Here is a 27906-nt window from a genome sequence, read left to right as displayed (position 1 = left end):
GGGCTCTCTGAATCTATCTCGACTAATATACTCTGTTGTCCTTTTCCTGTTGCAGGACATCGAGGCCTATGCGACCATTCTCTAAAGTATTTAAGCTCCAGAATCACAGAGAGGAAGCTGCAAGGCTCCTGGATGCCTGCTGGCGGAGGGAATCTAGAGAAACCATTCCTGGGGCTGCGCAGCCCCGTCGTGCCCTTGTTTAGCCCTCAGAATGACCATCACTCAGCCCATGCCGAGAACAGCCCGCTGAAGCCCAGGGTCGTGACTGTGGTGAAGCTAGGGGGGCAGCCCCTCCGTAAGATCACCCTGCTTCTCAACAGGCGGTCCGTGCAGACGTTCGAGCAGCTCTTAGCGGACATCTCAGAAGCCTTGGGCTTTCCGAGATGGAAGAATGATCGTGTCAGGAAACTGTTTAACCTCAAGGGCAAGGAAATCAGGAGTGTCTCTGATTTCTTCCGGGAAGGGGATGCTTTCATAGCCATGGGCAAAGAGCCGTTGACCCTGAAGAGCATTCAGGTGGCTATAGAAGAACTATACCCCAACAAAACCTGTGCGCTGACATTGAGCCAGCACAGCCGCGTCCCTTCTCCACGGCAGAGGAGCAGGCTTTATAGCAAGGCTCCAAAAGGGGACCACCACTGTGGGGACCCCGAGACTGCCAAGAGCTGCAGTGAGGCTGCAGGCTGCAAGATGGTCATCAGGCACCAGGGGAAGACGCCCGTGGAGCTGGCGCTGGAGGACAGGGCAAGGGCCCAGAAGAAGTGGGCGAGGGGGAAACAGGAGCCTGAACCCGGTAGCAAGCTGCCCGAGGAAGCCACTCTGGAGGACAGGCATGCAAAGGGAGAGACGCACCTGGGGGTGGAGATTGAAAAGACATCGGGTGAAATTATCAGATGTGAGAAGTGCAAGAGAGAGAGGGAGCTCCAGCAGAGCCTGCAGAGGGAGAGGCTTTCCCTGGGGACCAGTGAGCTGGACATGGGGAAGTGCCCCAGGTATGACGTGGAGAAGCTGGTGAGGACGAGAAGCTGCAGGAGGTCTCCCGAGGCAAACCCGGTGGGAGAGGAGGAAGGGTGGAAGGGTGACAGCCACAGGAGCAGCCCCAGGAACCCCACTCAGGAACTGAGGAGATCCAGCAAGAGCACGGACAAGAAAGAGGACAGAGACCCGCAGGGTCAGGAAAGCCATCCTCAGGGGGCAGCCAAGGCCAAGAAGGACCTAGCAGAAGTTCTACCCGTCACCGAGGAGGGGCCGTGGGACGTGAAGAGAGACACCAGGCACGTTTGCAGGAGCAAGCATGGCGGCTGGCTCCTGAGAGAGCGCCAGGCTGACGCCGAGCGGCTCCCCAGACCCCGCGGGGAGGAGAAGGAGGCAGAGAAGGAGAAAAAGCCGGCGGCGTCTGTGGGGAGAAAGACGGCTCTCAGAGACGACCAGCCTGTGAGGGGAGAGAAGGAGCCCAAGACGAGACCGGAAGAGAGCCGGCCGGAGCGGCCGGGCTGCCGGAAGTCGCGGCCCGCGGGCGTCCTGGCGGCTGACGTGGAGAAGCACTACGAGACCGGCCGGGTGCTCGGCGACGGCAACTTCGCGGTGGTGAAGGAGTGCAGGCACCGCGCCACCAGGCAGGCCTACGCCATGAAGATCATTGACAAGGCCCGGCTCAAGGGCAAGGAGGACATGGTCGACAGTGAGATCCTGATTATCCAGAGCCTCTCTCACCCGAACATCGTGAAGCTGCATGAAGTGTACGAAACGGAGACGGAGACCTACCTGATCCTCGAGTACGTGTCGGGCGGGGACCTTTTTGACGCCATCATAGAAAGTGTGAAGTTCCCCGAGCCCGACGCTGCGCTCATGATCATGGACTTATGTAAGGCCCTTGTCCACATGCACGACAAGAGCATCGTCCACCGGGACCTCAAGCCGGAAAACCTTTTGGTAAGCCATGATTTTTGATGCTATATGGAAGAGGGTGTTTTAACAATATTGGATAAAATAAATATTAATTGCTTCGTACTGTTGCCTTTACATACTAGGAACATTACCTGTATATTAACATACTTATTCTGGTATTTAAAACTTTTATTATAGTTCATAAAGGGTTTTTGTAAATTTCAGATTATTACAGGGGTGTAAGTGTTTTTGGTTATGTGGATTGCTTTTTTAAAATTTTTTATTTTATTTTTCAGCATATTATGGGGGTACAAATGTTAAGGTTATGTATATTGCCATTGCCTCCCTCCACCCTCGAGTCAGAGCTTCAAGTGTGTCCATCCCCCAGATGGTGCACATCACACTCATTATGTATTGGATTGCTTTTATAATGCTTGGGTCAGGGTTATGAGTGTGCCGGTCACCCAGATAGTGCTCATTGTAACTCATTAGGTAGGTTTTCACCTGTCCCCCACCACCCGGTTTCTTGCCATTGAGTTTTACTGCCCGCTATGTACATGTGTGCTCATCAGCTGGTTACAATTTAATAGTGAGTACATATGGTGTTTGCTTTTCCATTCTTCAGATACTTCACTTAGGATAATTGGTCTGTAGTTTTCTTTTTTGTTGTGTCCTTTTCTGGCTTTGGTATCAAGGTGATACTGGCTTCATAACATGAGTTGGGAAGGATTCCCTTCTTCTTGATGCTATGGAATAATGTAGATCTGGTAAAATTTGGCTCTGAATCCACCTAGTCTGTTTTTTTTTTTTGTTGTTGTTGGAAGATTTTTTTTTTATTACTGCTTCAATGTCATTGCTCATTATTGATTTGTTCAGGAGTGCTATTTCTTCCTGATTGAGTCTTGAGAGGTTGTGTGTTTCTAGAATTTGTCCATTTCTTTTACATGTTTGAGTTTGTGTGCATAGAGATTTTCATAGTAATCACAGATGATATTTTGTATTTCTGTGGTATCAATTGTGGTATCTCCTTTTTCATTTCTAATTGAACTTATTTGAGTTCTTTCTCTTTTATTCCTGGTTAATCTAGCAAGAGTTCTGTCAATTTTGTTTATCTTTTCAAAGAACCAATTCTTTGTTTTCTTGATCTTCTGTTTAATTTTCTTGTTTTCAATTTTGTTTAGTTCTGCTCTGATCTTAGTTATTTCTTTTCTTCTGCTGGCTTTTCCTTTCCTAAGAAACCAAGTTTCTTAGGGTGTGTCATTAGATTGTTAATTTGTCTGATCTTTCTGTCTTTTCATTGTAGGCATTTAAGGCTATGAATTTTCCCCTTAGAACTGCTTTTGTTGTATCCCATAGATTTTGATAGCTTGTGTACACTTTGTCATTTAGTTCAATGAATCTTTTAATTTCCATCTTAATTTCATCATTGATCCAATAATCATGCAACAGCAGGTTGTTCAATTTCCATGACTTTGTGTAGAATTAGGTATTTCTCTTGGAGTTGATTTCTAGTTTTATTTCACCATGGTCTGAGAAGATACATGGAATGATTTCAATTTTGTGGCCTAAAATATGGCCAATCTTGGAGAATGTTCCATGTGCTGATGAGTAGAATGTATATTCAGTGGTTTTTGGATAAAATGTTGTGTAGATATCTGTTAGGACCAATTGTTTTATAGTCCCACTTAGGTCCAGTGTTTCTTTTTTTATTTTCTGCTTGGATGGTCTGTCCAGTTCTATCAGTGGGGTGTTGAAGTCCCTGGCAATTAGAATACAATGTTGCTGTTTATCCCTCTATTTAGATCTAGTAGGGGTTGCCTTATGAATCTGGGTGCTCCTGTGTTAGGTACATAAATATTTAGGATTGTTATGCCTTCTTGTTGAATTTCTCTCTTCACCATTATATAATGACCATCTTTATCTTTCTTTACTATTGTTGATTTAAAGTCAATCTTATCTGATACAAGAATGGCTGCACCTGCTTTCTTTTGGTTTTCATTTGCATGGAATATATTTTCCATCCCTTGACCTTGAGTCAGTAAGTGTCCTTGTGGGTTAGATGTATTTCTCAAAGACAGCAGATAATTGGCTTGTATTTTTTTATCCATTCAGCCAGCCTATGTGTCTTGCGTGGGGAATTCAAACAATTTACATTTAAAGATAGCATTGATATGTGGGATGCTGCTCTGTTCATCCTGTTGGTTAGTACCTTATTATTTTGTTTTACCTCTTACACTGTTTATTTGAGCTCTGAGCTTTAGCTTTTGGGTAGTTTCACACTGGAGGATGACCATTGTGTTGATTCATGTAAAATGCAGTACTGAGTATTTCCTGCAGGGCAGGTTTGATCTTGACAAATTCTCTAAGTGTTTGCTTGTCTGGAAATGTCTTTATAAAACTTGGTTTTGCAGGATACAAAATTATAGGCTGACAGTTGTTCTGTTTAAGAAGACTAAAGATGGGACCCCAGTCCCTTCTGGCTTGTAAGGTCCCAGTTGAAAAGTCTGCAGTTAGCCTGATTGGTTTTCCTTTGTAAATTACTTGATCTTTTTGCCTTGCAGTTCACAGGAGTTCCTTCTTAATATTGACTTTAGCCAGTCTGATGACTATATAACTTGGTGATTGACTCTTTGCAATGAATCTCTCAGGTGTTCGTTGAGCTTCTTATACTTGGGTGTCTAACTCTCTAGCAAACCAGGAAGTTTTCATCAATTATACCCTCAAATAGGTTTTCCAGCCCTTGTGCATTGTCTTTTTTTTTTTTTAACCTTCTCCACCCCCCACCCTTGTGCATTTTCTTCTTCTCCCTATGGGATGCCTATGATTCTTATATTTGGGCACTTTACATAATCCCAAATTTCTCATAGGCTTTGTTTTTTCCTCTTAACTCTTTGTTCATTATTTTTAACTGACTGATTTAATACAAAAGAGTTGTCTTCAAGCTCTGAGATTCTTTCTTCTGCCTGGTCTAGCCTATTCTTAAAACTTTCCACTGTGTTTTGTATTTCCTTAAATGAATTTTTCATTTCCAGAAGTTCCCTTTGATTTTTCTTTAATAAGTCAGTCTGTTTGGTGAATTTTTCATTAATATCCTGAATTGTTTGTCCTGTTTCTTTGAGTTAATTTTCCATTATCACTTGGATTTTATTGAGCTTCCTTACAATCTATGTTTGGAATTCTTTATCTGTCATTTTAATATTTTCATTTTGGTTTATATCCATTGCTAGTGAGTGGGTGTTCCCTTTGGGGTGTCCTTTCACTGATTTTTCATACTTTTGGAGTTCTTTTGATTCCTTCTCATCTGGCAACATGATTGAGTTCTGGGGGTACTGAGTCTTACCTGTGTGTCTGTCCCCAGGTCCTGAAAGATCAACTCCTGACCATGTGAGGGAGAGGTTGGTCCTGAGTTGCTTATGGGGTGTTCAGGCAGGTTTAGTGACCCTCTCAGGTTGCCTTTATCCCGTTGTCTTCACCTGTTCTCAGCAGTGTGAATTATATGGGTCCTCTAGCTTATCTTTGAGATGGCAGATGGTGCCTGTGAGTACAAATCAGCCATGCCCTGTTTGGTTGAGTTGATAGATGCCGTGATGGGCTGTAGAGTTGTTCTCCCTGTTAATGGTTGGTGTGTGCATGAAAGAGCCAACTGTCAAGATGTTCTTTTGTGTCCATGGTAGGCTCTGGTCTACCAGGTGGGGCACTTAAGTGTGCCAAACTTTACAAGGGACCCTGTAGGTCCCAGGGTGTTGCTTGATTTCCACCACAGCAAAGGTGGGTGGAGGAGCAAAGCAGATTGTGATTAGAGTGCACGAACCTGTAAGGCTTCGCAAACCCTTGGCTGAGCCCAGAGGTTGCTTTTCTGGCCACAAGGGGGAACCACTGGGAGGAATGTCAGGATAGGCTCTCAAGACAGGGTGGGCTATCTGCAGAGGAGGGGCCTAAACTTTTGGTTGTTATGACATTGGGCTGGCATCTTCCCACCCTAATTCAGCTGGGCAGTTTGCTGTAGGGAGTGGTGGGTGCTTTCCCAGATGAACATGTCTCTGACCTTCACAGCGCTCCCCTATCAGTTCTGTCCACATGGGCTCCGTTGCCACTGAGTCCAGCTCTCAAACCTACTCCTGGGCTGTGTGTTTAACCAGTAGTGTGTGTCTTTGTGCAATGTCGGTAGATAGGGTGCTTCTAGTTTGGGCACCCCTTGTCCACTACCAGTCCTCAACGGAAGAGGTGTGAGTCCCACCTCAGCCTGGAGTACATACCTGTTGAAGAGAAGTGGCTGCTCACTAAATTCTGATTCAAACCGCTCACCCAGTTGTAATAGGTCGGGGGAGGAGCCACAACTCCCAGTCAGCCCACATGCCTGGGTGTAGAGCATTTGGTTGCTATAGATATCAAGGCTGAGTTCTTCCTCTCCAGATGACACACTGAAATTCAATATGGAGGTTCTCCTCTGTGGGTACGGGGTACTCTCCCAGAATGCTGCTTCTGGGAACTCCATAGAACTCTCCTTTCCGTTCTGTCCACATGGGCTTCCTCGCCTCTTGAGTCCAGCTCCTAGACCTCACCTCTCTGTACCCCAGCAACCTGCTTGGGTCTGGGGGCACTAAGTCTGGCCTGCTTGTCTGACCTGCTGGTGTACAACCATATGAAATGTGAATAGGCAGGGAGCTTCCAAATTGGGGGCCCTGTGACCACTTCAGGACCCCAAGGGAAAAGGCGTGGGTCTTACACTTCATGGGAACCTCAGTCTGTAGCATGCACCTGCTGGGCAGGCAGTTGATAGCCCAAATCTTGGTTGAAACTGCTTTGTCCATTGAGTGGATAGGGGAGGGACAGGGAAGGAAGCATCTGAATGGGAGAAACTGGTTCTCTCATCTCTTGCATCACTCTCCTAGGAGGGGAACCCCCACAGACTGTCCAAGCTCCTGGACATGCAAGTTCTTCCCACTATTCCATGTTTGCCAGCATGCTTGGGTTCGTGGGGTTGGAAAAGGGAAACTTAATGGACTACTAGCCACCAAAGGTGTGTAGGGGGGAGAGGGGAACCCCCAGCATATCCTTTCCCACATCTCTAAGCCTCTCTGTGTTTGATTCTTGCTGATATCTTCTCTTTATCTTCTCTGCTTTGTGACTTTCCTCCATGAGGTCCCCGGCAGCCTCTGTCACTTCTCACTGTGATCCACACCTGAGTTGTATCTCTCCTCCCCTCTCCTTTATCTGATATTCTACTTTCATGCTGGGGCAGTCCTGCAAGTGATGTCACTAGTCGGCTATTTTTTCCTCTAGCCATAAATTGGTTTTTATTAAATTACTAGAAAATAAACCTTCCTATTTAAATAAAATGAAAAATGTTTCCTCATCCCTGGGAGAAAAATACTTCTGCCTTGATAATGACCATGTGGACTTAATTTCTTGGGTATTTGCACATCCTTTGGCCTAGGTACTGGGGTGACTACTGGTTCAGCTTCTCCTCTAGGCTTTGCTCCCACCATCCACACCCTCCCACTGAGAGACCCTTGTGGTCCTTTGAAGATAACACTTTGCCCAGGAATTCAAAAGGCACAGCACTGCAGGAGAAGCTGGCTCCTGAGTCAGATAATCTGGGTTTGAATCCTGGCTTTCTTAGTTGCTTGCTCTAGTCTTTCACTTCTCTGTGCCTTAGTTTACTCATTTATAAAAGAGAAATGGTAATAGCACCTATCTTTGAAGGTCGAGGACAGATTGAGCATAGGAAAGAGAAGAGCAGCCTCTGACAGCTGGGAGCCGGCCTGGCATTCATACCTCAGCTATGGCATTCTCCTATTGAGCATAAACAATGCCACAGATCACCAACATCACATAAGGCCACTCTGTGACCATGATAGATCACGGCAAAAGTAAAACTCCTTTATAATAATGTCCAGATGTCCAGATGCATATATAAGAATATTGTTCAAACCACAAATATGGCCACATATCCACCATTTGGCCACTATGATGACTGCCTTGCTCCATTCTTCCCACCTTCACATAAGAATTGTTAAGATACCAATCTTAGAATTATTCCCCATGTACTGACACTGTCTAATCCAGAGCAAAACCTTGTTTTCTTAAACCCTTCCCCAAATCACCTAACACATCCCCAATCTTATAATAAGTCCTTTAAACACCCTCTTACTTAGCTGTCCAGATACCAAAGCTATGTGCTCTTCCTTGTTGCAGTGAGTCAGTAAGCCCGATTTGTTTGACTATAAATATGTTCTCCATCTCATGGTTTTGTCAGGACAATATACCTTACACTATGACCCTTTGGCGTCTTCACCCCACCTTCTTTGTAGCCCCAATCACTAGGTGATACATTCTATTAATATATTTACTTTTCTATCTTCCTTTTCCTCTTACTGAAAGTTTCATGATAGCAGGGACTTTGTTTTATTCAGACTGTGCCTTGAAACCTAGAATAGTTCTATCACATGGTAGACATGTAATAAATATTAATTGGATGAGTGCATAAAGACTGTTGCTTGCTGCTAGGGAAATAGCAAACATTCCATCAGTGGCAGCTACCATTCACTATTATGGCATTAAAAATACCCCAAAATATCAAGGTGGATATCATAAGTAAGCATTCAAAGCCAGAATGCTTTCGATATAGCAATAGTGAATGGAGACAATGATCTCAATGAACCATATTTTTGGGGGTGTGAAAGGCAGAGATTTAGCTTGTTTCCTTTAATTTCCATGGCTGTAGACCCTGCCTGGAAACATAATACCAGTGCATTCACCTGTCTGTAAACTGCTCCCACAAACAGGGTGAGACGTTGAGTGAGTAAAGCTAACTATCTGAGGAAATGAGGTCTATGTTGACCACTAATTACCTGCATCCTTGTTTTTGCCAAAATTCATAAAATTGCAGAAACAATTCGACTGGTTGCCTGAGTGATCTGTATTATCATCACATAATTCTCTCTTTGGAAATTTCATTTTTGCATTAGTTGGGTGTCCTTATCCTTTCTTTGCTCACTTTTTGAGTCTGAGCCCAAGTATTTTCCATGTGTGATGTGCTGCACACTCTTTTTTATGGACACTTTGGAATTGCAACAGAGCAGTGTTCTTTAACAGCTCTGCTGTTTTCATCGAGTTGTCTGAGCAGGAGAGATTCTGATTAGAGGCCTGGGTAGGTCCCATGAGCTGAACATTACAGGCATGTGACTACTAAAACATTATAATAGTTATACAAGTTCTCAAATATGTGGAATGAGATCATTTACCCTATAGGATTGTTTCCTTTTGGAGACAGTTAGATTAGCTTGCATTTTCTAGCAAGGTCCTGGAACCAGTCTGTTGAGGCTCTCACTTGTTTGAAGGGACTTCTCAGCAGTTTTTGAAATGAAGAGAGTTAGCACCATTTTAGATTGCATAGAGAAATTTGTTTGAGGAAGTAGAAAAACTGCAAGGAATATGTTTATATTCAGAGCTAATTGCCTCTGAAAAATCATTTGGTAATTCTTCATGGATTTAAATGTCAGTACATATGTACTTTTAGTTCTTTGGGGCAATGAAGAGAGAGAGAGAGAGAGAGAGAGAGAGAGAGAGAGAGAAAGTGTATGTGAGAGGTGGGCAGAGAGAAACTACAGTCAGAATAGCTATAATATTTTAGTCTAAATATATGAGTTGTTCACATGGAGATGTTGAGGCAAAAAATAAATACATAAATACATGAGTTGTTGTTTGTTGATGTTTTTCCTAATTGATTTGTAGATCTTTTTCTCTTTTCCGATTTTGAAGAAAGCCCATTTTTTTTTCAAATAAAAACTTTCATTGTGGTGGTATGGTTTCTTTAGAAACTGCAGAAAGCTACATATTTGAGCCATCTTATGAGAAATAATTAATATATTTGCCCTCCTATGATATTTTGTCAGCTTGAATTTATCAAAATATTAATAAGTTTGTCACATTTATAAAACATGTTTGTCCATTTTCTAGGTGAATAAAATTCAACATATTGTTATGTCAGAAGTCTAAATACTATCTAATGTCAGTGCTTTTTGGGTTTTCAGACAGAGATAGAGATAATGTTGGATTTGACAATTAACTCATTGTCTGGATTTAGAAAGATATCATCTCTAAACTTGCTGATATATTGCAAATTTGTTTCATCTTTTAAGATTTAATATTAATAAATATGACTACTGTCCATCAATTACTGTTATTCAGTTGCCTTTAATTTAGTGTTTTGTACTTGTTTTGAGTTTTGTATTGCCAAACTAATTGTTTCTTCCTTGAATGGATGACTACTGTCTCTATTAAGACCTGTCTTTGCTAAGCTTAGGAAAGTGATTTTGTTAGAACTAACTTGATTACTCGGCTGATTGTAACTGTTACTACTTTCAGAGACTTTCTGAAAGTGCTAAAAGCCCCTTAATGAATATGGCAAGCTTATCGTGTTGTTTTAATCAACAGAAATATTTATATCTGATAATTGGGCCCTAGAGTAAAATTTTAGGTCTGTATTACTGAGTTCATCTATGTCTACTGATCACATTTCCTGATAAGATGTTAGTGCTTTTCTTCCCTTAGGATTATTTAGACTCCTGAGGTCTTGCAAAAGAAGTTTTAATTACACGAGTTTCCAGCTTGCAGAAATATCAGCGTTAATTGCTTTTTCTGCCAGTGAGTGCTCCCTTGGAGGGGTTGGAATATGCTGGGTGTTATTGGCTGGGCACTGGAAAAGGAGGGGAGGAAGCACCCAGGAGCTGGAGAAGTGATGATCAGACCAGCTCACACAGAGAGGGAAGGGCAAGGCCAGGTTATTTATAGCCAATGGCCAAGCTGTCACATCCAGCAAAGAAAGCTGGTTGAGCAGGGTGGGGGAAGAGACTGAGAAGATGTCAGATATGAGCAGGGTCATTTGAGAAAATCTCTCCCACAATAAGGGGAAGAGAAGGATAGGTTCCTGCTCTAGAAACAGGGTTGAGAAGAATGAGATGGGTGGGCAGGCTGCTGCACGTCAGCTGACATAGAGGGAACTCATTTCCCTAGTTCCCTGACTGCCCCAGCCCAGGTACTGTAGCTCTGGAGTGCATGGAGAAGGGACCCTTGGAATCCAGGAGAGATGGTGGTGGGGGTTATGGGGACTAGTAATAGCTTGGTCAAGGACAGGGGTTGTACCCTCTTTCTGGCCTTGTGTTGGTTCTAGGAAGAGACAGACTTGTTTAGATATTTGATTATTGAATATGACTAGGGCAGGGCAGTGACTGGTGTCCCCAAGTGTGGCAAGGAAAATCTAGAAGGATAAAAAGTGTCCAGACACACTCCCTACCCATTCCCCCTCTACAATAAACCTGTTCAATCATTTTGTTGATGTGAATTCCCTAAGTTCTTTTTCCACTTCTACTTTGATAAACAAGGACTCGTTGATTGTAGTGTGTAAATCAGTGGTTCTGTAATGCATTATTCTTCCTGATCAGCAAGACTTATCTTATACCAGCTCTAATTTCAACCTCTTTACTCTTTAGCTTCTAAGACAAGAGGTGTCCATGACTTCTCATTAATGGTCCAGGTATTCATGAATGCATTTATACATCAGTCACATTAATTTTAAAAAATTGATAACTATGAAGCACATCTTAAATTATACTTAATAAAATGAAGAAATGTAGATTTTAGCAATAACATGAAATTGCTAAATAAAAAGTGCAGTGATACAAGCCTTCAGATCATTGGCCAGTTTCGATCAAGTCAGTGAGAATACTGTTATATAAGAGATAGAACTTCTCTTGAAAACCACAGGGTGTATTCTTGTCAAGACATTGCAGTTTTGACTTTAGGTTTATATCAGTGAGAGTGGCTCCCAGTATCCATTTCAGCAATTTCCAGGACAATAATAATATCTGTACACTCAGTGAACCTACATATTGTCCAGCATTTGCTTACATAGCCAGAGAGGTTTCAGGAATTTCTTAGTCTTCAGAATTCTACATATTGGGTCATCTTGATGATTGAACATTTTTTCCTGTTAATTTCTTTTAGAATGTGAACAAAAGTTCTCCAAAAAGGAATTTGGAGGAAAGAGACTTTATTCTAGTGAACAGTTTGCAAAGCAGGGGTAGAGGCAGCCTTTGGTGTAAAATGAAAATTACATTCCAGAGAACAAAGAGACAGTTCAAGTTTTATATCAGAGTCTTGCCCAGGTTCCCAATCAGGTCTGTTTATGCAAATAAAGGATTGAAACTCAGTTGTGATTGGTCAGTGCAGCTGAGTTCCGATTGGTTGATACAGCTGAGCCCTGATTGGCCTGGGCAGGTGAGTTCTGATTGATTGGTTTTGAAATCCCAAATCAGAAGTCTTTATCAGATGTTTCTTTGAAATAGCTGGTGGCCTAGGATGAAGAGGATTTCTGGGCTTAGTTTATCCTGGCACTGACAATAGAGACTGGTTTGGCTTGATTATAGAAAGGAGGTCCTGTGATACTTATGCAAAATCTTTTTGAGAACACAGAGTATATGACCACTCCCTCACCCAACCTTGGCATCCTGGCTCTGTTTTAACTTGGAATATCTCAGCCACAGGGAGTCCATTTTGTCTTGATGGCCTGGGCATACCTTAACTGAAATAGCCACCTAAAAGGATAGATGTCTGATAAATTACTGTCTGCAGTAAATTATCAACAACAAAGGCAACTGTCAAGCATGATTCGTATTTATCAAATTTGGTGAATATCTTCTAAAACTGTGACTTCGGCCAGGCGCCGTGGCTCAAGCCTATAATCCTAGCACTCTGGGAGGCCAAGGTGGGCGGATCGTTTGAGCCCAGGAGTTTGAGAACAGCCTGAACAAGAGCGAGACCCAGTTTCTACCAAAAATAGATAAAATTAGTGGGGCATGGTGGTACATGCCTGTAGTCCCAGCTACTGGGCAGGCTGAGGATTGCTTGAGCCCAGGAGTTTGAGGTTGCTGTGAGCTAGGCTGACGCCATGGCACTCTAGCTGGGGCAACAGAGTGAGACTCTGTTTCAAATAAATAAATAAGTAAAGCTGTGACTTCATTTCCCCAAGGAGTCAGAAGTTCAGGCCATTTAGTAAAGGAAAATAACAGCCATCTCCTACAGTCCTCTCGATGCCTGTGTTCATGTGTGTTATCGCCTCTCTAAGAGGTGAGTCATTTGTGGATCCAGGATTCTTGTGAGCCATTTGATGATCCAGGATTAAGTTTTTAAAAACTCTTTAAGGGCATTTTAAAAATGCCCTTAAACTGAGGAAGCAGCTCAGTACGTCTCCCGAACAAGTTTTCAAGGTCTAAGGTCTAGTTGTCTAATTTGTAGTAACATGAAACCCATGGGTTCCATTTCATCTTCTTCCAGAAGTCCTATATTTTAGGCTTTATGTGAGGGGAGGGAGAGAGTAAGGAATGAGGAGCCTGCTGCCATGGGCCCAGCAGGAGATGACGGTGACTTGGTCTTGGGGATTACAGTAGAGATGGGGAGAAGTGGTCATTATAATGGTAAAAACAAGATTTGCAAATAGATTAAATGTGGTGGATGATGAAAGAGAGGACTGGGAGGTTGGCGGGGAATGAACTGCAGCTACATCAGTCAGTTGTGGCCCCATTTTTCTGATGGAGGGGGGCAGTTTCAGTGTCGTTACAGGGATGAGAGTCTGACTGAGTTCAGGAGAGAATGGAAGGTGGAACACTGTGGATGGCATGTGTACACACCTCTTTCAAGGGTGTGTATGTCTGTGTTTGTGAGGGAGATCATAGAAATGGAGCATTACCTGAAGGGAGATGTAGAGAAAATGAGGATTGTGTTTTTCAATTTGGGAGATACGGCAGTATCTTTATGTGATGATGGAGCCATTCTCTGGATTGGGGAACTCTGGGAGAGGGCAGGGTCAGGGTGAAACCAGTTTTCAGCATCTTGAGTTTGAGATGCTCATCTGGTCAGGGAACTAATGGGTGATGTAAAGTGTACTGCTAAATATGAGGGTATCACATTTGACCTAGGAAACATCTACAGTCCAATGCCCATTCCTTTGTCAGCTGGGGTGGCCACCTGTGCACCAGACACTAGGTTAAAAAGACAGCGCATCATAGTGACTTTTCTGCTTGGAGCTATTGGCTTCCTGCCACAGTCAGAATCCAAGAAAAGCCAAGTCCATTTCCATGGCCTAGAAGGTCCGCCTGCCTTAGCCTCCCAGAGTGCTCTGAGGAACTAAACTTTAAATTTCATTTAAAAATAAATAGCCACGTGTGGTTTGTGGATACTGTACTAGACAACATAGCGTTTATCCCACTTTTACTTTTTTATAACATTTTTCACTATGTGACATTATATATTTATTTGAATATTGTTTATTATTAAAAAGGAGGCCTCATAAGAGAAAAAACTTTATCTGTTTCATTTACTACTCTATTCCTAATATCTAGGACAGTGCCTGGCACATAGTAGGCATCTAATTAATATGTGTTGAATGAATATGGGATGTTAATTAAGCAGAAAAAAGCTTGTGTGATATATAGACACCAAAGACATACCATAGACAGGTCATGTGACAGTCTTCCCAGGGAAGACTTTGTCCCTACTGATTTTTTCAGTCATCCTTTTGTATTATGGTATCTTTTGCTGTTGAAATAGAAACTGATTTTAGATATTGGCATTTTAATGTGAATTGGTTTCTAAGATTACTTCAATCCTGCTAGCCAGTTGAAAGTGGATCTTGGAGGGGAAAAGCATGAAGAACCATGAAGGATCAAGTAAGAAGTTGGTGGTTGGGCATGATGGCTCATGCCTGTAATCCTAACACTTTGGGAGGCTGAGATGGAAGGATCACTTGAGGACAGGAGTTTGAGACCAGCCTGAGCAGCATAGTGAGAACCTATCATTACAAAAAATAAGAAAAAAAAAAAATATCGAGGTATAGTAGTGTATGCCCATAGTCCCAGCTACTTGGGAGGCTGAGAAAGGAGGATTGCTTGAGTCCAGTAGTTTGAGGTTGTAGTGAGCTGTGATCTTGCCACTGCACTCCAGTCTGGGCAATAGCGCAAGACACTGTCAAAAAAGAAGTTGGCAAAGATAAATAAGATTTATCTGTGTCTTAATTTTTCTTAGCGGAGCCACTCATTGTTTGGGCTGTATTCTGCTGCCATCTTCTGTTTAGACGTGAAAATTGCAAGATCACGTTTAAATTGAGGCACCATTCAAGGAGAGAATAGAGGCTAATTGTTCAGAAAAATAAAGAAAAATTCCTCTTTAAAGCTTTGAGATTATCCAGCTGTTATCTGATTGCTGACGTAAATAATATAGACCACCTGGATTCAAAGCAGGACACTTTGGCGTGGCTGGAGAAGGGGGTGATGGATGTAGACGGATAAGTCATGACGGTGCTGTGTAAAGGAATCTGTTTACACCTTTTCAGTTAAGAGAACAGAGGAAAACAGAGCCCCAGCAGGAACATGACCCAGAACAGCAAGTTTAGATAGACTGGAAGATAGAGACAGGGAGATGTGGGGTGAGGGCAGGTGAGATGTTGTGCAAGGGGGCTACAGGTAGACCTCCCAGTGCAACCTGGGCAAGCCTGGGAAGGTTTTCTGAGTTTGAGACATTGAAGTGGACCATTTCGTAAGTTCTTTGGCTACCTTGATGGCTACTCAGTTCCTGGGCAGCTGACAGTCCTTAGGTCCACTGCCCTCATCAAATCACACCTGGTATGTGGTGTTTAGTTCTGGGCATTCTTTGTCAAAAGAGGCATTGATGACATGGAGACCATCCAGAACTTTACTGTGCACACATATCACTCTGGGATTTTGTAGAAATGCAGATTCTGGTTCTATGGATCTGGGGCAGCTGAGATGTCTAACAAGCTCCCACATGATGCTGATGGTGCTGGTCCCAGGGCTGCACTTAGAGTAGAGAGGACAGAGAGAGAGAGAGAGGGTGATGGGTCAGAAGTCCAGGTCAGGATTAGTTGGAGGATCCTCAGATGCTATATCAGTCAGGATTTTCCAGAAAGACATAACCAATAGGAGATATATTTATAGAGATGTTAATATATGTGAGGGGATTTATAAGGGGAAATGGCTGACATGATTATGGAGGCTGAGAAGTCCCACAACTGTCTGCAAGCTGGAGACCCTTGGATACCAGCAGCATGGCTTAGCCCAAGTCTGAAGGCCTGAGAACCTGAGAGGCCACTAGTATGATGTCTAGAGTTCAAAGGCCAGAGAACCTGGAGTTATGATGGCCAAGCTAGGGAGGTGGGGGGAGGGGAGAGAGTAGTTTGCTTGTTCTTTGTTTTGTTCTGTTTGGGCCCCCAGCCATTTGGATGCTGCCTGCTCACATTGAGGGCAGATCTTCCCTGCTTGGTCCACTCAGACTTACATGCCAGTCTCTCCTCTGGAAACACCCTTACCTCCCATCCCCCCAGTGATGCTTTGCCAGCTCTAGGTATTCCTTAATCCACTCAAGCTACTTACAGTTAACCATCCCAGATGCTAATTTGTAGAAACCAGAAAGCAATCTGGGGATTTTGCTGCTTGTTTCCTATCTCGTGGGGATTAGGGGGGTATATGTCCTCATTCAGGGACATTCCAGAGGGTAGATTTAGAAAACAGGTGGGAGTGGAATTCCAAGTCAACATAAGGGTGGATCTCCTCACAAGTTAAGCTGGCCATAAATGGGATGGAATACATGGACTGCATGAAGTTGTGGAGTCTTTCATTTTGCGATTTCATTCAGGCATGAATGACAGTCTGGTAGGAAGATGTTTTAGATAAGTTTTCTGTTTGGGTGGAAGTTTGAATTTGATGGTCTCAGAAGTCCCATAGATTCTAGGAGGAGGAATCATTCCAAGAGAACATCAATCACTTAATTTCAAGGATTAAGATAGGAACTATTCTGAAGCCAAGAATGTGAGGTACCTGTTGAAAAAAATAAACCAAAAAACTTGTGCAGTGTATGCCCTTAAATGTAATTAAGCTGCTTATGTAGGTGAAATAAATGATAACACTGAAGAATATTAAATAACTCCTGACAACAGAAGCTGGAGACAGAAGAATTAAAAACACTGAGCAGTTTGGAGCCACTTCCTGGAAGGGGCAAATGACACCACTGATCTCAACCACCCCTGGGTTCCGCTCATGTGATTGTTGATAACTCAACAAGAGACTCAAAGAGAAAAGCTGAACTATGAAGAGACAACAGGAGGCATGATATATTTTTAGACAGCCCTAAAATAATTTAAAAACAGATTTGACATTTTGAAAATATATCCATCCGTATCTGGATATTTAGCATAATACATTTTCAAAGTAAAAGCCCAAGTTTGCAAAACATTTAATTTGCTACTGCCTCAGTGGAACCAAGTTTTGGAGTTGGGGGTCTCCATGAGGAAGGGAATGTTTCAGATGTTTTGTGATAGAAATACACATCTTACTTTGGTATGTTACTTTTAATGCTGATCATTTGGTTGGGAATGTTTACACATATTTGTGAGGGACATATTTTTTTCAGAAATTACCCAGCAAATGTGATTAATGAAGATAATCCGTCTGGTAATTCTAGGCACCACACTATTTTGTTTTCCTTCCCTTCCAAACTAGATTTTCTAGCCTAAATTATTCTCATAATTACCCTGTGGTCCCTTTTTGGGCTATGTCTGTCTCTGTACCCATATCAAACTAAATTTCATTTTAGTTCTAAATTTATGGCCTTCCATTTGGTTAGGTTAATTATGGAGACATTGATTAGATTGTCTGGTGGTGACTCAGGCTCAGTAATTAAGATACATGCTGCTTATAGAGATGTAAGCTCACTGGCAGGAACCATAGCAGGTGTGGAGAACTTATTCTGACCTGGAAAGACTGGGAGATGGGTGCTCCCCCTGCCATTCTGGACTTTGATGGGGCACAAGCCCCCCATTGCTACCTGTCCCCGCAAGCTGCTAGCAGCATTGGGAACCTTTGTCCAGTTCCAGTAGAGGTGTGATGGTGTGTACCTGCAGTCAAGTTGATAAATTCTCCTCTAGCTGTGGTGGCAGTGAGTCTCTTACTTGGAAAAGATTGTCCAGGTTTGTCCAAGTAACTTTTCGAGTAATAGTCTGATTAACTGCTTAGTTCACCTTTAGTCTGAGCAATCAGCTTCTGTGATGAGGTGCTGAACAGTTGTTCTTAGATATTACTTGTATGGGTGCTAGCTAATATTGAAGGAGGCCAGAGTTTGATTTGTGCCTGATTATTTAACCTCTCCCCAAAGTGGAAAACTGATTCCATGGCATGGAGTACCAATGCATCTTTTACTTGCCTCAAGATATGGCGGGTTTGCCCCTTCATTGTTTGCTTGTTTAATTCTTTTTTCATGTGAAATATAACATACCTTTAGTTTTATTATTTCTTGCATAGTGACCTAAGTGCTTGCTGGGCTTGCCTACCTTTTGAGATTCATTTCTTTTAGGTTAAGACCCAACTTTTCCTAATGACCATCATCTTATGTGCAAATACTTTGGGGGTGCCAGAGGACAGGATATACTAACTTGACAGTGGGAACTGGTTTACCAGACATTGGAGAGCCAGTCACCTGGACTTGTTTGAAGGAGTAAGACTCAGGTGGGATAAGTTTTGATGGGGACAAGGAGGGAAGAGTTGAGTCTCTGTATTCATTCAGAGTGAGGGTAGCTGCATCTTTTCTCTCTTTTAAAAAAATGACTAATTCTAGCCTTCTCTAAAACCTGGTGGAAGTCTGAGGCAAACTGGGACTATTGGTCCCCTTAGGGCTAACACTTTGCTAGGTACATTACAAACATTGACTAGAACTCTTGACATAAGCCTATTTGCTGGAAATTATCACTGCCTCACCTACTCCTGTTGTTTAATAAATGAACAAGGAGACACTCAGATGAGTAAACAAATTTGTCCAAGCCTGTTCAGCTGCAGTATTGGAGTTAAGATAATTCAAAGACTCTTCGCCTGTTTAATTCTTAATCCCCCATCCCTCTGAATTAGGGCCTGTATTTAATACCCCTCTCCTGCTTGTTAGTCTACATCTTCATTTTAATTTCCAGTTTTTTTCCTTTCTTTTTTTTACTCTGCCCAGCTTTTGCACTACTTATAGGCATTTTCTAGTTCTCATTAAAGCAAGTCTATGCTCAAAGTATCATTTATCCCTTTTCTAACTCAGTGTTGTCCAATTGAACATTCTGGAGTGATAGAATGTTCTCTCTCTGTGTTGTCTAATATGGTATCCATAAGCCACAGGTGGCCATTGAGTACTTGAAATGTGCCTGGTGCAGACAAGAAGCTGAATTTTTAGTTTAATTTTAATTAATACATTTAAATAGCCACTTGTGACAATATGGTGCTACCATATTGGACACGGTAAATCTAACTCATTGATTTGTTAGTTGCAAATGTGAGCACTTGTCACTGAAGTGAAGTTGGATTTGTTGGCATTGTGCTTACACTATAAGCTCATTTAGGTTTATTGTTTGCTTATCTTGACTTTGCATGCTTGTTGTCTCATTAATATTCCTTCTTTGTTCTCATCACAGTTTTGGTGGTTTGGGGGATTTTGGTCTCTTGCAGGTTCAGCGAAATGAGGACAAATCTACCACCTTGAAATTGGCTGATTTTGGACTTGCAAAGCATGTGGTGAGACCTATATTTACTGTATGTGGTACTCCGACTTACGTAGCTCCCGAGATTCTTTCTGAGAAAGGTAAGTGTTACACATTGCTCTGTGGGATTCTAGCTCACTTACTATCAAATGTTTTATTTTTAATATTTAATAATTTGCAATATGGAACAGTGAGAAATTTCCGAGAGTTGGCACTAAGGCTTGGGCTTGGACTTTAATGAAAATATTTGAAGCAAGCTTCCTCCACCAAAGCATGAGAGCTGTTTCCTCAACAGGGCTGCCCTTGTTACAGAAGACAGTTTGGCACATGTGTGTGTATGTGCGTGTATGTCTTTGTGCGTGTGTGTGTGTGTGGGCAGGATAGTGAGATGAAAGATGTTAGAGAATTGGACGAGGAACTCAAGCAAGCAAGGCTCTTTGTGTCACTGACCCAAGGCAACCTCAGATGGGAGAAGATTGAAGCAGTCCTTATGGTACTTGGTTTAAAAATTCGTTCACCAACCTTGCATTTAAAAGGGATCCCATTTCAAAATTCATGAATATTTATTACCTATTTGTATATTGTGTGAGGATACAATGAGCTGTTTTAGTGACATATTCTGTAAAATATATAGAAAGGAAATATTAATTATTTTATGGCTCAATATATAGGAATATTTGACTGCTGTGACACTCCAGGAGAAATCAGTTTACCTGCCCTAGATAAGATAGGAAAGCTTTGGGTTGTAGGGTTGGTGGTTAGGAGGAAGGGAGGGACAGTTTCCTGGCAGCAGAAGAATCAAGAAAACTAAGATGAGGAGATGAGAACATATGAGATCATGCATGAGGTCAGGTGGTAGAAACATTGAGAAGACTAGTCTCAGTGAACCAGAGAGAAACGCAAGTTGGTTGGTTAGATTGAGCCTAGCTAGATTCCCCACAAATGGGAAGGCTGGGCAGAGGAGTTCAGACTTGGTGTGGCCAGCATAATTCAGAGGGACTGTGCACATTTAAATGGAAGCATTGAGGAGCTGGATAAGAGAAGAAGGAAAGCAAGTAGGCAACATGAACTCTTGGGGAAAGCACACATTGGTGATAGCACCAGCTAAAATAGGGTGTTGGAAAGGAAAGCTCTTTTGGGAGGTGGAGGATGGGGTGAGTTAACTTTTGAAATTCATAGAGATATCAGGATAGATACACGCAGTTGTCCATTTGGCAAGGAGGTGAAGCCCTGGGCTGAGCATGTAATTTTGAGACTGCACAACAGAGCTGGTGGCTGACCTGGCGAGGTAATAAGCTCCTTCGTGGTGCCAGCAAAGGCAGCTGAGGACAGATTCTTGAAGGAGCCCAAGAGTTTGGGGATGAAAGAGGAAGGGGCAGGATCAGAAGAGGACAGGGCAGCCCAGAGGGAGGATTTGGAAAATGCAGTGTCCAAGAGGCCAAGGGGACAATTTCAAGAGGATGGGGAAGGCCCAGCAAAAATCAGTCCTTCCCAAGAGTGAAAGAGGGTTGAAAACTAAGAATAGGCCATTAACATTGGCCAAAAGGGGTCATTACTGATTTATTCTTTTAATATTGTCCTACTGATTTATGTTTTGACAAACTTACTTGGGAGCTTAATAATGAATATCCAACTTCCAAATTAAAGCTGCCAAATGTTTTCCTTTTCTAAAGATCAAATGTTAGAAAGTATTTAAAAATGTATATATTGCTATTAGAACTTTTGAGAGGATGATTGGGTAATATGTATCAAAAACTTTTCCCATATATTACTTTGTGCATTTCATTTCTAGAAAGTTATTTTAAGAATATAATCAGTGGTGTGCACAAATATTTAATATATCGGGATGTTCATCAGAAAATTCCTCACAGTTGTTAAAAAATTAGAAACATAAATTACAACACAAGATTCAATATATAAAGAGAATATTAACAGCTATTAGAAATCTTGTCTGTGAGGAATTTCTTTTACATTAAATAGGCTATAAAATATATACAATGTGATCTTAACTTTGTTTAAAAAAGTATACTTATTTCTGTGTGTGTATGTGTGCATGCACTCACATGTGTGCATACAGAGGGGATACAGCAAGTAAACATCAGTCTTTTAATGATCATTTAATAATCAATTAAAATTAATAATTAATAATCAATTAAAAAGCTAGTAATTGATATTTTTTAAATAAGAGAGAAGGCAATGAATAGATAGGAAACAGAAACTGCTGCTGTAGACCAGAGCTTCTCAAACTATCTCTGGTGAAGGGCCAGGTTTTAAAATTTCTAGTTCAGTGTGGACCTATACATGGTCCTGCTGCATGTGACTAGAATGTACCTTGTCACACATGTGACTCACTGCAGATGTTTGACAATGCCTGAACTGATCTGTGCCCTCTTCAACGAGATGTGTCCACTGATCATGGTTTGAGTGTCATAGTCATGACAAATTGCTACAAGAGTTTCCAAACACTTGCTTTCAATATCTGTGCTTATTTTTATCACAGACCAGTAATGAAAGATCACAAAGTGGCAAACTTTGAGTGACATCGGTGTAGACCCCTTGTTTTTAGGAGTTGGCTGCAAGGCAAGCTGTGCTTTGCCAGTGAAGGCTGCTCACATGTTTGGAAGCAGCTCTTTGTTTCTAAGAGCTGAGGTTGTCTGTGACTTAGATCTATTTAAAACCACAGTGCTCCATCATTTATTTCATCACATTTGACCCTGCTTGGTTGCAGGCTCACTTGTATCTCTGCCTCTGTTTGTGCAGGTTACGGACTGGAGGTGGACATGTGGGCTGCGGGCGTCATCCTCTACATCCTACTGTGCGGCTTCCCCCCCTTCCGCAGCCCAGAGAGGGACCAGGATGAGCTCTTTAACATCATCCAGCTGGGCCACTTCGAGTTCCTCGCCCCGTACTGGGACAATATCTCTGATGGTGAGATTTGGGGTTCCCCATGCAGGAGAGGAGGGGGCAGGTTTTTTAGGTTGGCTGTGTAATGGGGTTTGCAGGGGACACCCCCCCACAGTGCCTGGCATGGAATTAGGCTGTCAACGTGTCATCCCTTATCCTTTACTTCCTCAGTAGCTTCACGTGGGTTTGTGCAGCCTCCAAAAACATGACTTGCTTTGAGATTTAGTAAAAAAAAAAGTCTAACCACCAGTTTGTAGTCACCAAGTGCTTTTCCTTAAGGCAATTAAGGAACCCAAGAACTGAAAAATATCAGAAACATTATAACTCTTATTTGGAAAGAGAAAGGCTTCTTATATACAGAAGTAATCTGAATGGAACAGACTGAAAACGGTTATTTTTCATACATATAATCAGAGGTCCCGTAGGGGCATACTTGGAGCACAGGGGCTCTGCAGGGTTGAGGTGAAGGTCTCAGTTACTTTTTAGTGACCTAGAAGCATGCATGATTCTCTTCCCTTTTGGTTCTCAATTCCATTTGATTCCAAATGAAATCTCTCCCTTTGTCTCTACTGATTTGTTTGTACTACTCAGTGCCCTTGGACAATTGAGAACTAGATAATTGGGGATTTTGGAGTCTTTGAGTCCTTAGCTTAAAAAAGTAGAATAGGAGTGATAACTTTTTTTTTTAACTTCCCTTAAACATGCCATTTAAGAGTAGCTATTGAACTGCCTCCATCCCCAGCTTCTATCTCCTCCCTGGGATTGGGGGATGTGGGAAGGAAAAAATTTTTCCCTCTCTTAAATAAGGTAGTAAGTGGGTGACTTGTCACACGTAGAGTCAGGGTCTTGAGCTGATCAAGGCAGCGGCAACTGAGGAACTGAAGGACTAAAAGTCATTTTAGAAAATTCTAAGCTGGGTGTGGTGGCTCATGACTGTAATCCCAACACTTTTGGAGGCCACAGTGGGAGAATCACTTGAGGCCAGGAGTTCGAGACCATCCTGGGCAACGTAGTGAGACCCTGTCTCTACAAAAAAATAAATTAGCCAGGCATGGTAGCACATGGCCAAAGCCTCAGCTACTCTGGAGGCTGAGGCAGGAGGCTCTCTTCAGCCCAGGAGTTTGAGATTGCAGTGAGCTATGATGGTGGCACTGTACTCCAGCCTGGGTGACAGAGAGAGACCTTAGCAGAAAGAAAAAAAAGGAAGGAAGTTTTATGTGGCACTGTCTTTAGATTTGGGCATAGGTGGCCTTTCCTTGGCCCCAGGCCTTAGAGGGTTCTGCTTTGGTCATACTTCTCCCCACAGAGTATGGAGACTATGGGACCAAAGTGATGTGTACCTTAGAGTCCAGGTCCCCTCTTCTAGGTCACCTTATTGGGACCCCTGAATTCCCTGTCCAAATGGCCCAAGCCCATTTCCAAGCTTTGTGAGACCTCTTCCCAGCCTCTTCCCACTGTGCCAAAGGGAAGCCAAGGAGTAGCTGTTTGGAGGGTGGAGAGAGAGAGCTTGGACATGTTGGCTAGGGTATGCAGTTGTCTATATTCATACATGAGAATCTGAGAATTCTTAAATTAGCCTTCTAGCCTCTGGGTCATTTGAAACCCTGAAGGAGTGATGTTGGTCAGGGTGGGGCTGGGGCACTTTTTGGGCAGAATTTTCCCAGCTTTAATTAGATGGTGTAGGTGAACTCTGTGGCTTCCATACTTAAGAAGTGGATGGACATGGGAGTAGGGGAGGAGGTGATTGGTGGGTAAGCAGTTAATTTTGAGCAAGAGGCATCCCTTAATAAGACTAGAAAAAAAAGTGGATGTTTTCTTCTTTTACAGTTCTTGAGTGATTAAAGAACAGGCTGAATGAGCCAGGCTGGGAGAGCCAGCAAGCTAGGGAGAAACCAGTGGTCACCACAGCTCTCTAGAATCAGTCATGGTTTTGGGCAATGTAATTAATTTTGAATTTGCACTATTTACTCCTTAGATTTCTTTACACATGTTTTTCAATATTGTCAATGTGAAGTCATATTTATTAACTTAGGAAGATTAAACATATTTTATTTAACATGTTAGTTTCCATTTAAAACCTTGAAGTGTACAGACATGTGATATGTGGCCTCCATCTGTTCTCTTGCCCTGGGTGCCATGGATGTTAGGGGTGGGCCTGGCTTCATGATTCTAGAGAAATGAAAAGACATCCTCTAGAGCAGGCGTCCTCAAACTACGGCTCGCGGGCCACATGTGGGTGATTTTGCCCATTTGTTTTTTTACGTCAAAATAAGATATGTGCAGTGTGCATAGGAATTTGTTCATAGTTTTTTTAAAACTATAGTCCGGCCCTCCAACGGTCTGAGGGACAGTGAACTGGCCCCCTGTTTAAAAAGTTTGAGGACCCCTGCTCTAGAGCTGTGCTATTCCACATGGTAGCTCCTGGCCACGCATACCTATTTAAATTTAAATGTAAATTAATTCACAGTAAATAAAAGTTTGGTCCCTCAGTCTTACCGGCCAGTTTTCAAATGCTCAGTAGTCACAAGAGGGTAGTGCAGATACAGAATGCTCCCATGTTCTATTGGACTGTGCTCCTCTAAAATGTAAAAGAGCCTTGTAGCTAACCCATAGCACTAACATGGGTGTTTGTGTTCTGTTTCATGTATGGGGAAGAAAAATTCAGAGCCACCTGCATTCATCACATTTCCCCCTTCTTCTTTCACTTCAATAGCTGCCAAAGATCTGGTGAGCCATTTGCTGGTGGTGGACCCCAAAAAGCGCTACACAGCCCAACAGGTTCTTCAGCATCCCTGGATTGAAACAGGTGGCAAGGCCGGCACGGTGAACCTACAGAAGGAAGTGTCCCCCAGCAGCGAGGGCCACTTCCGGAGCCAGCACAAGAGGATTGCAGAGGAGACATTGTAGTCACCACCTCAGGTGTCTGTTCAGCCCCCAGTTCTGCTCAAGGACAGAGAAAAGTTTGACAGAAAAACAATAAAAGGAGTTTCTTCACACAATTGGAGAATCAGAGACACTCAGTATCTTTTAAAGCATATTATAAAAGTAAACTGAATTTTAATGTTAAATGTTGTAACATATTTTTAGATTTGTATATTTGAAGCCTTTAATGCATTTTTTTGGGGGGGTAAGAATTATCATCAGTGAGGAATTTTGGTAATAATGATGTGTTTTGCTTTCTCTTTGTAATCATGTTCATGTTGTACTACAGGAGTGGTGCTTACCAGGGTCTAAACACCCCCTGTGAGATTAATAAGGTGCATTGTGGTCTTTCTGTGTTAATAAAACCTGCTCTGAATAACAGAAGTGGGTCTGTAGTCTGATTACTTCTTAATGCTGGTGATGAGAGCTCAGACATGTCTCCTGAAGCCAATTTGACTAAATGGAGTTGTGATGAACACTTGATTAGTTGACAAGATCTGTTTATTTAGGATGTGCTGACCTTGGTCTTTAGCATTTCAGTTTTACTAGAAATTAGATTTGGTGCAATCTGAAAAATGGAAAGAAGAAATCATTGAATCATTCTTGCACGTGCAATACCCAGTTATAGCACTTTTCAACCCAATTATCTCTGAACCCGAGTCACTTCTAGGTGAAGTCAGGCACTGAGGCTATGACTGTGTTAATGTTTTCAGATCACAACGGAGCCATTTAGTGCATTAATATGACAGAAATGCAGTAAACGGATTATACTGGAACTTGAAGGAGCTCAGAGTTCAGGCACATTCCTACCTGCAAGGCATACATACAGAGGGCACAGAACACATGTTCCAGATTTCTGTACCAAAATGTTGGTCTTTTCAGATGATTTGGGGAGTATGTGTGAGCCGAAAGCTAAACATATCTTGATATTTTCCAAATTGACCTTTCTAGATTATGTGTGGACTGGTTAGTAGGCCACAGAATCAGTCAAAAGTGTGGGTTTCTCACTTCTATTTTATGTTCCTTAACAGTTTTGGAATCATCCGGGTAGAGGACTGTATTAGTCAGGAGAACAGGAATAGCACGAGAGAATTTAGTATAAGGAATTGCTTAAATAGGTGTTTGAAAATAGAAAAAGCACAGAAGAGACTCTGGAATAACTTGGAGATAGTAACTTCTGGAAGTGGCTTTCATTCCTAGGAACAAAACCAAGGGAAGAGGCTATTAGAACCCAAGAGCTTGGAGAGAAACCTCATATAGTGGAGACTGTAGTGTGCCACCCAGAACCTATGTTAAGACCAAAGGGAATAAACTACTTGGGGTGGTGCTGGCTGTCAACCCTCAGCTATCAGCCCTCTGCAGGGAATACCTTAGGTGGGAAGAGTCACCTTGCAGCCCCTTCTAGGGCAGGTCCCATGTAATGATGGGTCCATGTAGGATATGAAGGCCTGACCCCTTGGCCCCAACTGGGGGAAATGCTGAAGGGCCATCCAGCTTCAGAGCTCCTTGTGGGGGTTGGCTGAACCTTGTTGAGACTGCGCCACAGCCCAGCTTCTCCCAAGACCAATCTTGCTGCTTTCCCTTCCCTTCCAGAGGTAATGGTCCTGAGACCACTCCCTAATAAACCTTTGCATGCTAATCTAGACCTCAGAGTTGGCTTCCTAGGGAATCAAACCCCTGGCCCCTAGAAACTGGAAACCACTGCAAAGAGGTACCAGCTGGTGCTTTAACCTCAGGAGCTCAGAGAAGGGGCCCTGCAGTGCTGGGACAAAGACTCCTGAGGGGAGGGTGCTGCCCAGGAGGCAATGCAATGTTACGCATTCTGAAAATGTGGAAAGAGGCTGGAAGCTGGATCCAATTGCTACCAGAGCATCTTTTGATAAAGGCACCAGTAATTCTCATGTCACTAAATCCAAAACAGAATTTTCCATCCTCAAATTAGCATCATTTGACCCTACTGACCACTGTCATTTCTCCTGTTGACTTCTGTGATGCCACATTTTTCTGGTTTTCCTCCTGCATTCTCATCTACTCCTTTGGATCTCCTGTATAGCTTCAGCCTTCTTCCAGCCGTAAAAGTTGTAGATTCATCCTTGGTCACTAGGAAAGTGCAAATTAAAATCACAACAAAATATTACTATACACTCATTAGAACAGCTAGAATTAAATGGCTAAAATGAAAAGGCTGACTATACCAACTATTAGTGAGGATGTGGAGCAACTGGGACTCTTGTACATTGCTGAAAGGAATGTCAGATGGTTCTCACCCTATGGAGAACAGTCTGGTAGTTCCTTTAAAAGTTAAACATATACCTACCATATGATCTAGACATCCACTTATAGGTATTTATCCAGGAGAAATTAAAGCATATGTCCTACAAAGATTTCACAATATCCATAGGTGTTTTTGTAACAAATTGTGGTATATCCATATAATGTATAATATTCAGCCACAAAAAAGGAATGAACTATTGATACACGAACAGCATGGCTCCAACTAGGCTGAATGAAACTGTCAGACAAAGAAAAGGCTACATGTGATTATTCCATTTATGCATTATTCTAGAAAATACAAACTAATCTATGGGGACAGAACACAGATCAGGAGTTGC

The 27906-nt window shown here is 42.5% G+C and overlaps 1 protein-coding gene across 1 annotated transcript; it reads left to right on the top strand.

Annotated features, from left to right (window-relative positions):
* Positions 1-27906, top strand: DCLK3 (doublecortin like kinase 3). The gene is made up of 4 exons (XM_012745421.3): positions 1-1932; positions 19437-19569; positions 22229-22396; positions 25086-27906. The coding sequence occupies exons 1-4, from the start codon at positions 133-135 to the stop codon at positions 25277-25279; spliced, it is 2295 nt and encodes a 764-aa protein (XP_012600875.2). The 5' UTR covers positions 1-132; the 3' UTR covers positions 25280-27906.

Source organism: Microcebus murinus, chromosome 1 (genome assembly GCF_040939455.1).
Source record: "Microcebus murinus isolate Inina chromosome 1, M.murinus_Inina_mat1.0, whole genome shotgun sequence".
NCBI lineage: Eukaryota > Metazoa > Chordata > Mammalia > Primates > Cheirogaleidae > Microcebus > Microcebus murinus.
The sequence above is the reverse complement of the archived record's forward strand: the minus strand, read 5'-3'. Positions and strand labels throughout refer to the sequence as shown.